General features: G+C 37.2%; 1 protein-coding gene across 1 annotated transcript; it reads left to right on the top strand.

The window, feature by feature from the left end:
- Positions 1-3481: 3481 nt before the first annotated feature.
- LOC137745188 (aquaporin TIP1-1) lies at positions 3482-4854 on the top strand. The gene is made up of 2 exons (XM_068485095.2): positions 3482-4164; positions 4260-4854. The coding sequence occupies exons 1-2, from the start codon at positions 3781-3783 to the stop codon at positions 4632-4634; spliced, it is 759 nt and encodes a 252-aa protein (XP_068341196.1). The 5' UTR covers positions 3482-3780; the 3' UTR covers positions 4635-4854.
- Positions 4855-13961: the final 9107 nt, after the last annotated feature.

The following is a 13961-nucleotide window of genomic DNA, read 5'->3' as shown; positions in this document are numbered from 1 at the left end:
ATATAACAAATAAATATGTCTTAGACGACGACCACTAAAACAAAATCTTGAATGCATGCATATAGTTTTATAATATATCAACGTAAATATATGTATCAACCTCGTTTAGTTTGAATGAGGGATCCTCTTCGGAGTCTCTTTGTAAGGATCCTGATGATCTTCCAATAGTGTCCGTTCATCGTACATCATGCGGTCAAAAATTATTGTAAATTTTTTTATTTTGAAATATAATATGAACAGTACTTAAGAAATTTGACCACACGATATATGATAAACAGACACGATTAGAAGATTCTCAAGACCTTCACAAAGAGGATCCGAAGAAGATCCTCATTCATTTAGTTTAGTTCCTACTTGAATATGTCTCGAACTTGCCTCTACCCTCTACCATGAGTTGGTCTACGGGCAGATAATTAAGTATGATTTTTTTTAATGAATAAACATGATTGTTTATACGTTAAAACTTTTCATAAATCAAATCCATTGAAAACTTGGTGTGTGCAAGCATTGGGAAAATTACAAGAAAATTGTAATATTCTTCTAAAAAGCATACAAACAATTTAGCTGAGCTATAGATATCTCGCTCTCTTTAAGAAGATTCAAACCCATTTGCGGATTGACAAAAGTTCACGAACCGATGCAGCAATATAGTTCTTGACTTGTACCCTTCAAGACACAATAGCCAACAAAATTGTGTTTAACTCATACATTTATGCACAAAAAGAGAAATGTTCAAAGCTCAACCATAAGAACCCCTTTCTTTGGCCAATATAAGTAAAAGATAGAAAGTATAGAGGAATAAAGATTGTAGTTGTTAGGAAATTGGTAGTAGGATCATATATAAAAAGATAATGGAAAAATGCTAATAATTATATATTTATTATCACCCTTAGACCATCTTCAATGATTGGGCTAAAAGCCAAATTTTTTAGCCTGGAAAATTTAGCTTTTAGCCCAAAAACAGTTTTTCTACTCCAACCATTATAGCCTAAAATGTGACATCCCACATCGCCCAGGGGAGTGATCCTTATATGTATATTCCCATCTCTACCTAGCACAAGGCCTTTTGGGAGCTCACTGGCTTCGGATTCCGTAGGAACTCCGAAGTTAAGCGAGAAGGGGGCTAGAGCAATCCCATGATGGGTGACCCACTGGGAAGTTGCTCGTGAGTTCCCAAAAACAAAACCGTGAGGGAATGGTAAGCCCAAAGCGGACAATATCGTGCTATGGTGGTGGAGCGAGCTCGGGAAGTGATCCGTCCCGGGCCGGGATGTGACAATTTGGTATCAGAGCCTAACCCTGGCCGCGTGTGTGCCGACGAGGACGTCGGGCCCCTAAAGGGGGTGGATTGTGACATCCCACATCGCCCAGGGGAGTGATCCTTATATGTATATTCTCATCTCTACCTAGCACGAGGCCTTTTGGGAGCTCACTGGCTTCGGATTCCGTAGGAACTCCGAAGTTAAGCGAGAAGGGGGCTAGAGCAATCCCATGATGGGTGACCCACTGGGAAGTTGCTCGTGAGTTCCCAAAAACAAAACCGTGAGGGAATGGTAAGCCCAAAGCGGACAATATCGTGCTATGGTGGTGGAGCGGGCTCGGGAAGTGATACTTCCGTCCCGGGCGGGGATGTGACATAAAATTTTAGCCCGGGATTATTAAAGAATGAATTTAGGCTTTTTTTTTGTTAAATTAATTTTTTTTTAAAAAAAAATAAATATGTAGACTATCATAAATTAATTTTATGAACATTTTAATCTAAAAAAATTTAAATTCCGATAAATATTGGGTGGAGTCCACTCCGATTTCTGGGCTATTGGGGGGAATTTGGCATTGGTTTAGCATTTAACATTTAGCCCAAAATTTCCCCTTGGGTTGGAGTGGGTTTGGGGGGAAATTTTGGGGAGTAATTTGGCTTTTAACCCACCATTGGAGTTGGTCTTCGTTAATAGAGTAATAAACACAAATTAACAAAGAAAAAATGTTACAAGAGTTACAAAAGATAAAAAGTTAAATTGTCACATCCCGGCCCCGGCGGGACCACCCATCATGGGAGTGCTCGTGTGAGTTCCCAGAAACAAACCTGTGAGGGCGTGGTCGGAATCCAAAACGGACAATATTGTGCTACGATGGTGGAGCGGGCCCTGGAAGTGGTCCCCCTCAGGGCGGGATGTGACATAAAGTCTCCATCTTAATTTTCCACTAACCACAAATACTCACAATTATAATTAATTTAATTTTAATTTGCAAAAATCACTTGAAAAATAACTACAAAAAATCAGAAGAAAATACGGAAATCACTTACTAAAAAAATTTTGGTCTTTGAAGCTTTCCATTTTGATATTGCAGTCTTGAATCACGAGTAGTAGTTGTGTATTTTTGGAGTTACCATTTACACATTAGATAGGTTGGAGATGATGATATATCTCTTAACCGATAATGACGGGTTGGTTTGGATCGATTCTTGATTTGTGTAAAGACAAAAATACATAACAAATTTCTCTCCTAAAAGCTATAGAACATAGTACAAATATGAGTGATTGCTCAAAGAAAAGCACAAACGAAGAAGTCTAAGGAGAGCACCAAAGCAGTAGCGGCTGCCTTCTGCAAACGGCGCCCCTTGTTCTTCTCCAAAGGGACTCTTAAACTAATCAAGTTTGCTTTCATATGGTGAAAACTCGTAAATAACTAATCATTTATATTATTACATGTATTAATTATAATTAAAAAAAATTAAATTAAATATATGCCAGTCGATTAGAGTTGGTGCGGTTCGGTTTAACCACAAAAAATTATAAAATAAAAATAAAAATAAAAAAACCAAACCAAACCAAACCAAGCCAAGCTCCCGACGTCTTCGGACGGTTCAGTTGGTTTTTTTTTTTTAAATGCCAAACCCTAACATCAACCCTGCCAAAAATGGATTTGTTGCGTTTTCATGTTTTAGAAAATCTTGTGACAAAACTATTGTGTATTTTATTTGCCTTTTGGAGCTAGGGTTTGCTAAGATTATAAACAACTTTTAGGGTTGTATTTGATAATATAAATTTTGCTATTTCTCTCATACTTCTAGTGAATTCCAAATTCTGTGCTCTCTTAAGAATAACGTTGTTTATTTTTCTCTGTCACGTTGCATCGTTAGCGATCAAGAAAAATACTACAAGCAATCGGTTTCAGGCATCCCTTCTTACTGCCAACAGCGGTTGCCTAACGGCACATTCACCACTTACACCCTCCCCTCCAAGTTTACAAGGATAACATTTTAAACAAATAAAACCTTAACTTTCCAATTATTTATATTTATCTAATCACATCTCTCCTAAATAACTAATTTACAAATCATTTTTATATAAATTCGATCATTCCAGAGACGAGAGGTTACGTGTCCCCTGTCACTCATATCCACGTGTCACGCCCACAAGCGTTTTCGTCGCCGACGCCTCGGTCTGAAGTTATGAACAGCACCGGTCCAGAAATTGCAGATTATCAGATAGGCTCGACGCCTCCACGCGAAAATTAAAAATTAAAAAAAAAATTTGAAAAATCCTTATTATTTCGCCATCTCACAGGCTGTCGACCAATCACGTTCCACATTCCAATGCACTTTGGACCGGCAACCGGCTACAGCCGGTTCCCCATCTCTCATCAACTTCGATATATATAATTAGAACAACCGCTTCAAAGTCCCGTGTCAAGTATTACTAGTCTTCTGCTACTTAGCTACGCTATACCGGTGACCTTAATTCGGGAGCAAATATCGACCGTCCGATCATCTCAACCATGCCGATCCGGAACATCGCCGTGGGCCGACCTGAGGAAACGTACCACCCGGACGCGTTGAGGGCTGCGTTAGCCGAGTTCATCTCGACGCTCATCTTCGTTTTCGCCGGCGAGGGCTCCGGAATGGCATTCGCCAAGCTAACCGATGACGCCGCAAATACTCCCGCAGGCCTCGTCGCCGCCGCGCTCGCCCACGCCTTTGGCCTCTTCGTCGCCGTCTCCATCAGCGCCAACATCTCCGGCGGACACGTTAACCCGGCCGTCACCTTCGGCGCCTTCATCGGCGGCAATATCTCTCTCCTCCGCGGCATCCTCTACTGGATCGCCCAGCTCCTCGGGGCCACCGTCGCCTGCGGCCTCCTCAAGTTCGTCACCAACGGCCAGGTAACTTTCTCATCTCCCACTTCCCACTCCCCGTTCCGCTTTTTAGGTAAATAAAATAGTGACTTAGCTACGGTTTTTGATACGGTGCTTTGCAGACTACCGCTGCTTTCTCCCTGTCCTCGGGAGTGGGAGTGTGGAACGCGTTCGTTTTCGAGATCGTGATGACGTTCGGACTGGTCTACACGGTCTACGCGACTGCCATTGACCCGAAGAATGGGAGCGTGGGGACAATCGCGCCCATCGCGATTGGTTTCATCGTTGGCGCCAACATTTTGGCGGGTGGGGCTTTTGACGGAGCGTCCATGAACCCGGCCGTTTCTTTCGGGCCGGCGTTGGTGAGCTGGAGCTGGGAGAACCACTGGGTCTACTGGGCCGGGCCTTTGATCGGCGCCGGGCTCGCCGGGCTCATCTACGAGTTCGTGTTCATCGGCAACAGCGGCCACGAGCAACTGCCCTCCACTGACTACTAATTGATTAAGCCTTAGTTAAGCTTAATTAAGGAGTCTTAAGATTTAATTACATTTGCATGCATGATGGGTTTTGTACCTTTGAGTTCTTGTGTTTCGTTAATTTCATCAAGAAAATCATGATCATGATCGATGTCGTCATGAGTTGATCTCCATCGTTGATTTGTAATTTGTTTTGCATGCTCTGTGCTGTTGTGTCACTAAATTCCATTGATCTTTTGTATTTACTGTATTTTAAATTCTTCTTAATTTTATCGACTGCCAGTTTGGACCCTACGAGAATGATCGGTGAAAAGCAAATACTCAGATGGGGTTTAGTTAAAAAGTTAAATCTGGAACCTCACTTAATTTTTTGGTTAGCTTTAACCTACCCCTTAAGGTAAAAACCACCCTGCATGCAACTGATTTGACCCTTGCCACCGACAATATAATGTTTTCTTGGATTCCTTCGTATAAGTAATATTACACTAATCACATTTTTAAAATAAGCTGATGAATCAAATTACAGAAAACTTAGAGCATACTTGCCAGGTAATTAAATTCTTATTATCATTATGACAGTTCATAAATAGTACATCATCATTACTTGGTAATTTAAAATAATTGGTAATAAAATCAGTTGTCTTATAGTATATAACTAACGAGAATTAACGTATGCATGCATTTGTGAGGTTGGATTTTAAATGAATTGTCATGACAAAGTCATCAATTAATCTTCTTTTTAATGAAAAAAAAATTGTACATGCATCTGATGATGTGTCTCTGTTTGATTCCTCTTTTTCAACGTGTAGTTTGAATAGAAGCGGTATTCATATTTTGTGCAATACATTGGAATCAGATTGAATCTATATATTGAAATTAAGCAAGCAGAAAACATACATTTTGAAACTAATTACAACTAGCTACAAGATACTCTTAATTATAAATGGTATATATTTAGAAGTAATATTACCAACCTAGCTAAAGCTAAGCTTGGCCAACATAAATACAATTACACACACACGCACAACTATTTTACATGTGACTAGCTATGGAGGAGTAAATTCAACTCAACTGCATGCATGATGCATCTTAAACATATATTTGTGCACGCAATGCAATGCATGGTGATTCAATTAATATATCATGTGGCCTTGGAAATTAAAAGATCTTTTGATATGATATAGTTTTTAGGTCGGTGGATATATTTGATTTCAAGTGGACGGCCTGAGGTGGGTGTTATTCACGTTCAGGTCCACCATAAAAATGACGACTGCCCATATGAAATGTATGCGACGAAATTAAGTTAAAAGATGGCACTATAACATTTCGTTCTAACAAAATGATGATAAGTGTAAGTTTTCTAACACACATCAATGTTTTAGTAAATCAGGTGTAAACGTATTCGATACAAGTTGTTCTCAAACTAGAAGAAGGGTACTATACCCTACTTCCACTTCACAGAAGTCCGAAAATGATCTGTATGGAGCGAATTCATTTTTCATTTCACGTAATAATACATTACCAGATTTAAAAACGAGGACATAATAACCTTGAATCCGTTTTGTATAAAAGCCGCTCTCGACATTCCTAATCATCATCTCACTCTCAATCATGAAATGTGAAGCAATCAGAGCACGTGAGAATTGTGGACCATTTTTGCAGTATCATCACCATCACCAAATGGATGGACCCTAAACTTGTCCTTTTAGTCTGCCTCTTTTGGCTACCTTTGCGGGGTGCTATTCTTTTCAAACTCTAAAGCTCAAAAGCTTACTCCTCTTTTTTCTCCATTGAAATGCTTCGACGTGTTAATTACCCTTCTTTCTCTCACTGCAATATTCACTACTGCCGGAGTATACTGTGGGATGCGGCAAGTGGCGAAGTCCATGACGTGGTTCCAAGGTGGCCACAGATTCCATGCTACCTTCCAAACTTGAAAGATCTTCAAAAGAGATTTTGGGGTCCCATAGCTCACCGCCCATATGAGTTTCTTTTTCAATCACACTGTTTAAAGATAATTACCGTTTTATAAGCGATATTATAATTCTAAGTTACATTAAATTTAAGAGAGCGGAAACGGAGGAGAGTTTAAATACGAAGATTGAATAAGTCAAAAAAAAATCAAGTAACTACTATTAAGGGAAGCGGATATTGAGAGTTTGAATATGAACGTCCAATAAGAGAATCATTAGAGAAACCATTTTTATATGGGCAGATAGATTAAAGAAACTGTTTTCTCTACATAGTTACTTCGTCTATATATTAAGACGGTTCTATACAAATATCTTGGTTTTAAAAACTGTACATATTTACTAGCACGGTCCACCACTCACAGTACACGTTTGAAATTTCAAAATATATATAAATAGTAGTAAACGTATTCTCTACTCTCTTATTCTCGTATCTTTTCATTCCCTCCTCTCATACATTTCTTTTTGTCTTATCATCTTTACAAAAAAATCAATATAAAATGTTAACGTGATTTAACCGTGATCGTTTAAATATGAGGGATGGAAGGGTAAAGAGATTAGGAGGGTTGAGAATCCTACTCCGTTTCGATTACCATGTAAGGATATGACATTTCACCCTTCCATGTGTGTATTTTTCCTCTCTTGGAATGTTGCGTGTATATATATATGAGCGTGTAATGCTTTGAATTTAGACAAAAGGGTCATTGAATCGACTTTAGAGCGAAGCAGGTGAATTTTTTTTTCTTGACTCAAAATTTTACATCTCTTTGGCTCTTATAGCTAATAATAGCGCAACATTTTGGTCCAGTGGCGTTCCAATTGTGGCCTTTGTTTGTCCCACTAAGTTGATCGGATTATTAATTATTATATATATAGATAAACCATAAACCATGAGTGAGGTTGGTAAGGTGGGGATGGACCGTGATGAACAAACGAATGAGGATCATTTCTGTATTCTCTTTGTGAGGATTCTGCAGATTATTTAATCTTGTTTATTTATCGTATATTGTACGGTCAGAAATTATGAATTATTTTAAATTTTTTATTTAAAATTGAACACAAATAGTACCTGACACAAAACGATCACATGATTTACGATGAACGGATTCAATTAAAGGATCATCTGGATCCTCACAAAAAGGATCCGGAGACGATTCTCATTCTAAACAAATATCAAATATCTACGTGTGGAGGACGAGTTCACAGGCACCCGTCACGTCATATTTTAATAAAATAATGATCTGTGTAAGGTTTTCAACACATGACATGTATCAAACAGGGATGTTATATGAAGGTGAACTCGTTTGATGTAAAATGCTCTTTTTTGTGAGGAGAAAGACTTAAATATAACTGGATTATCATCATTGTGACGTCGTTATCCGGTAACGTCATGTTATGTGTAGGATTTTCTCTACACAATATAATATTATTGAATCGGTACGTTCCATGATTGTAAACATGGCAAGTGAATTTACTATGTTAGAGCCACCGTGTACGTATGGCCTTAAATATTCTTGTTCTCCAACAAATATTAGACAATTTGAATGGTTGAGGGAATTATATAAGGAATTAGGAGGCACTGTGGGTATCCATATGGTCATATGGACAATTTTAATAGTGAGGGAATTATGGGAAAAGGACAATTTTAATTAGTCTAATCCCCCATGCCAACATTCTAAATTAAAGTATGAATTAGCCTAACCGAAAATAGTCCCACCCATCTAGTGGGATAAGTTATCCCAACTAATGAAAAAGTTTAGACAACTTATGATTGTTTGGGATATGCATAAAAGAGGAAGGCAATCATCATTCTTTATATAATAAAAGGCCACCTCATCGTAATTTTGGTAGGAAGCCTCCTGAAATGCTTCCTTTCACATTCATATATTATATATTATTAGTTCTCTTCTTACTAAACTGTACGTTGATATTGACAATAAAATGAATTAACTCAACTCTTTATAGTCCTTTCAAAGTTGATTGATTTTCCGACATCTAAGACAATTTTCACATCTTCATAATCAAGGGTTTCTACAAGTTACAAACATTAGTGAAATACACAATGCAAAAACTTGCGGATCCAGTATTGCTAAAATTCCTTCCAACGGGTTTCTCCAAACAACCAAACTTGATAAGAATTATTGTTAGTATCTATAAGTTTGTCAATTACATCACTTAATTTGAGTGATCTTACAGCCGTAATATGGTTAGAATAATAGAATCTTAACTCTGATTAATCAATTACGTAGTCTGTATTTGGTAAGACTTAATATGGCGGGATATAAAATGTATAATTGTGATTATGGTATTTCTCATTTAATAATAGGCTTAATTGAGACATATCCTAACAACTATATCAGGATCGTCCATGCTTTCACAATAATCTATTATGTGCAAAACCCTATTTATAGCAAGAACATATAGTTTGGAGAGAGAAGAAGACATTCTTAGGCATACACCAATTTCTTTGTCATCCAGAAGAGACATGCCTTCCGTATTCTACATATAAGTTTAATATAATTAGTTCAACTCTATTTTATATTGATTCGATTCATTATATTCGTGATTCTAATGTCTTGTTGTTGTCATTTCAGAATATGTCTTACAGTTCTAAGATATATTTGGGTCATGGTTTATTTTCATTCTGTTAAAGTTTGGGCATATATGATCAACAAAGCTTAGTCAAGTATTAAATTAAACTATACATGTACATAGTTCAAGTTTGAGGTTCCGAGGACAAGCTAGAGTCCGAGTTTGAGACTTGAGGCTTGGGTCCGAAAATTGGGGCATGGCTCCGTCCTCTTGCACTCTCAACCTCGTACTAGTCCTCCCACTATGTGTTCATTCATCTTCTTAAGAAAACATCTTTTTTGTAAGAATTACTGAATCGCTATCTACGAGGTGTCAAACTTTCTCATTGATGAGAGCTCTTAGGAAATATCAGTCTGTTATTCTTAGAGTAACTTTTATTCGTTAAGCGATGGCCCTTCCACTCGGCATCGCCGGATCACTAAGGCCAACCTTTGTCCCTCTCGAAGAGTGGGTCTTGCAGTCAAGCTCCCTTTTGCCTTTGCACTCGAGAGCCAATCTTTGGTTTAGACTATTAGACTACTAAGACCATCTCCAAAGGAGATTTCAAATTTTAAACATAAAATTTAAATTTAAAGGCTTATGTGGTACATTGATCATTTTTAAAATTTTATTCTCCAACCGATATGTCAAATTTAGACTATTATTTATTACATTATTTACTTTTTATTCTTGTAATTAGTATTTTTAAAACAAAAGATAAGAATAAAAATTATAAAAAGCATTTATTAAACTTCCTTTGCTGCCATCTCATGTCATGTCACATAGGAATTGGCATTTCGGTTGGAAAACACGAGTAATGTCTTTTTTTACTGTTATTGGTAATGTAGACTTTTTTACATCTCTTTTGGAGATGCTCTAAGGTAAGCACAAACAAAATATATGGCAATCAATAACTATTTTGCCTCACTTCGCTGTGTGATACTCTTTTTTCTTTGACAGGATTGAAAGTTCTGACAAAATTTGAACGAGTACACCCTACTCTACCCCCATCATTTTGCTACCAATTCTTTCCGCACTTGCTCTTAAAAACAACTGTTGATTTTGTTTCCAATTTGCATTGCTTGGACATGGGCTGAAAAATCTGGCCCGAACAAAGGGGAGGTTCTACAGGATAAATGGGCTTGGTCATGGTCTTCCACCGACTACAAGAATACATAGCTTCCAAAGGCCCAACTTGATTTTGTCATTGGGTTTGCTCTTTCAGTTAGAGGCTAGAGCGACTTAAAAGAACGAATTTAACCATTAACTGTCACACAATTTATAAAATATTGTTAAAATCCATAATGGAAAGACAAGAAAAGAGGGAGAAGTAAAGAGAAAAGAGGAAGATAAAACTAAAACATTCAATATTTTGATTCATATTTTCAAATGAGAAGGAAGAGACCTCAGAGCAATTCCACCCCTAAAGACTTTGCGCCAGCATCCAGCTTATTTATTCACTCAAGTAAACAGTAATAGACCTCAATGAACAGTAATAGACCAAAACATCTCCACCCCTAATAAAAAATAGCCTAGTCAATTTTATTAAAATATTATTAATTTTTATTATAAAATAATAATTTGGTTTTAAATTTTTGACTTCCCTAGACCCTAAACCGAAAACTTTTACATTCATTGATGGTGAGACAACAAAAATTACTGACACCCATCCCCGTCTTCTTCTTCTTCTTGTTATTCTTCCCACTTTTCCCAGTTTTTTCTTCTCTCTGTACACCATCTTCTTCTTCTTCTTGTTCTTCCTTTTTTTCTCCTCTCTGTACACCACGTCGTCGAATCTACCCTATTCTGAACATGGACATCCACCATCCTGGACCTGCGCACACCGTAAACCCCCAAAAATCAACACCTACATATTCAAAAATTCATCGAAAATATACAAAACGGAAAAAAAAAATTCCAGTTGCAGGAAGATCCGAGTTAATCAACCGATCGACGACGATCCGAGTTGCAGGAAGATCATGATTTGGAAGGGGGACATGGTGTTGAATATATGGATTTATCAGGGGAAGGGGGTTGATGGGGTTCCAGGGATCAGGATGGGTTCCAAGGATCAGGATGGGGTTCCAGATGAGAGAGACTGTAGCCATGACATTAGCCAGGCGTCAGATGAGCTGTCTCCTTCCTCTGTCGATTTTAGGCCGACCTGTGGACTGGCTTGGGCTGGGTGCCAGTCTATTCCACGGGCTGGAGTGGATTGGCTGAGTCTCAGCTTGTTTTTTCCACTGGGTGCCGGCCTCTTATGCTTTCGGTGGAAGTGCTCTCAGTAACTATATCCTAAAATATCTAAATGGGTTTATTATACCTTTTTAGTACATCGATATATATATTTTACTTTAAGGGAAGAGAGGAGTTCGACAACCATACAATAAGCAACATAATTTAGTATTGAATTTCTTATTCACGAGATTCGAACTTAAGACTTCTCACTTACAAATGAAGAAAAATACAATTATACCATAGTATTAAATTGCTAAACTTATCATACTTAAACAGGCCAAACCTAATATGATATCATATAAATATGGTCTAAAAATATAATTTGCCTAACATTTTTTCTTGATAAATATCCTATCTCCGAACCCAAAAGCTAGAACTTAGCGGACACGTCGTCAAACAGCGACCAGGTTTCTAAAGTGGCATTTCCAGATTTTGCCAAAAAAAAGTGGCGTTTCCAGGTATATCCACATTCTGTGTACCACCACGTTCGCACCCAGTCAGCAATCCCCTACGCGAACCTATCCTATCCAAACCCATTAATTTTCAATTTTTTTTACCCAAAACACCCTCCAAAATCCAAATCATCTTAACCAAATATCTCAATGCTCTCCTTGTAAAATCACATTGTGTTCCCGCCGTCCATTTGGACTCTGTAACATTGAATTCTCATCCCAACTTCAAAGTTCAGAAGATAACTTAGATAAATAAGATAAATTTCAATATAGTTGCCTGATTAGAGAATATAAAATCGATTCTCTAAACTCACAAATTTAAGAGAGAAACTTTGATACGAATTTCAAATCAAGGCACGTTTCACCAATCCAACGAAACTGGTGGATTAAGGTAAGGTTGACAGGCTATTCTTTTTTTAAAAGGAGATTAACTGGTGGTTTCAGCATGATAGTCTACTTTTCTGGAGACTGGAAAGACTCACAAAGCCATTTCAGCCTCCTGGGGCGCCATCATGTGATTCACTAGCCATAAAACGAACCTAAAACATGCGGTGTGAAATACTGGTCTACAAATGTTATTCAAACTAAATATTAATTGCATAAAAAAATACACATGTATGCAATTATCACAATTTTTTTTAGGTTTTTATCACAAATAGTCTTTAAAATTGACCCTTATCATCAAGATTGTCCCTGAAATTGAAAATCAAACAATGTCGTCCTTGAAAAATAATTGTTGCAAACCAATGTAGTACTCGTTAAAAATTCTGTTAAGTGTTAAAGTGGCATGGGCCCCATAAGTCATTTTCTTTTTCCTTTCTCACAAGCCATCCTTGAAATTGACCCGCAACATCAAAATGGTTCCTGAAATTGACTTGCAACATCAAAATGGTCCATAAAATTGAAAATTGCTCAATGTAATCCCCCAAGTAAGTGTCTCAAATCAATGTAGTCCTTTTGTTACAATTCTATAAAAAATTATGTTATGTCTGTTGTGACACATAAATGGGTTACACAAGTCTAATTAAATTAAAAAAAAATTACAAATAGGCTTAATAATTTAATAGTTAATAAAAAAAAATTGTCAACCCAAAATCCAATCTTGCAATCACCTTCGATCCTAGTCCACATTTCTCTACCTCCTTTGCTCTCTATTCTCTAAAAAAAATCTCATTACACCTATTTTTACACACTTCGGCACCCTTCACCGAATTGAACCTGGATTGAGATCACCTTTGGTGACGACTTGGCCGATTGGCAACGACTTTTGGAACATCACCATTAACATTTAGGCGATCATATCCTCACAACCTCAATCTTGAAGAGATTGTTTGGCGCTTTCTTGGTGGTCTGGTGATGCAAAGAACGATGAGTTTTGCCTTGAGATAATGAGGTTATAATCGAGGTACATCTATTGTTGGTTGAAAACTATTTCCACAACCCCTCTTAAGCCTTGTGCCTTTGAGAATTTATAGAAGGGATCTCTCTTCGGCGTAGGCCCTACTATAAGAAAAAAAATTCTATAGTGCAAAAAAGTATTTAGACAACTCTTTTAATTAATTATTAAACCCACATTAGCACATAACAATTTTTTTTTATTTTTATTTTTTTTACAAAATTGTGGTAGAATGATCATATTGATTTGTGACACCTATTTTTAAGGACTACATTAATTGATTTTCAATTTTAGGGACCATCTTGATGGTGTGGTCAATTTCAAGGACCATTTTCAAGATGGTGTGGTCAATTTCAAGGACCATTTTGATGATGTGGATCAGTTTTAGGGACCATTTGTGATAAAAACCCGTAAATCTTGTGGGGCTTATTTATATGCCACATCAGCACTTAATGAAACTTTTAACAAAATTGTGACGGAAAGATCACATTGATTTGCGACACCTATTTTCAGATAATACATTGATTGATTTTTAATTTCAGAAACTATCTGAAGGGTTAATTTCAAAGATCATTTGTGCTAAAAATTTATTTTTATTTTTATTTTTAATTTTTTAACTTATTATTATTATTTTTTATCAAGAGGTGCAATTATTACCGGGAAACGCTGCCGTGTCGCCTCGTCATCAGTTTCGTCACTCCAACAAGAAAAATATCAGAAA

This window comes from Pyrus communis, chromosome 12 (genome assembly GCF_041283825.1).
Source record: "Pyrus communis isolate YQ-2024b chromosome 12, ASM4128382v1, whole genome shotgun sequence".
Classification (NCBI taxonomy): domain Eukaryota; kingdom Viridiplantae; phylum Streptophyta; class Magnoliopsida; order Rosales; family Rosaceae; genus Pyrus; species Pyrus communis.
This window is presented reverse-complemented; position numbering and strand designations above follow the sequence as displayed.

Coding starts and splice junctions, on each gene's coding strand:
- LOC137745188 (XM_068485095.2), top strand. CDS start 3,781: ATGCCGATCCGGAACATCGCCGTGGGCCGACCTGAGGAAACGTACCAC. Junction 4,165..4,259: donor AGTTCGTCACCAACGGCCAG/GTAACTTTCTCA, acceptor GGTGCTTTGCAG/ACTACCGCTGCTTTCTCCCT.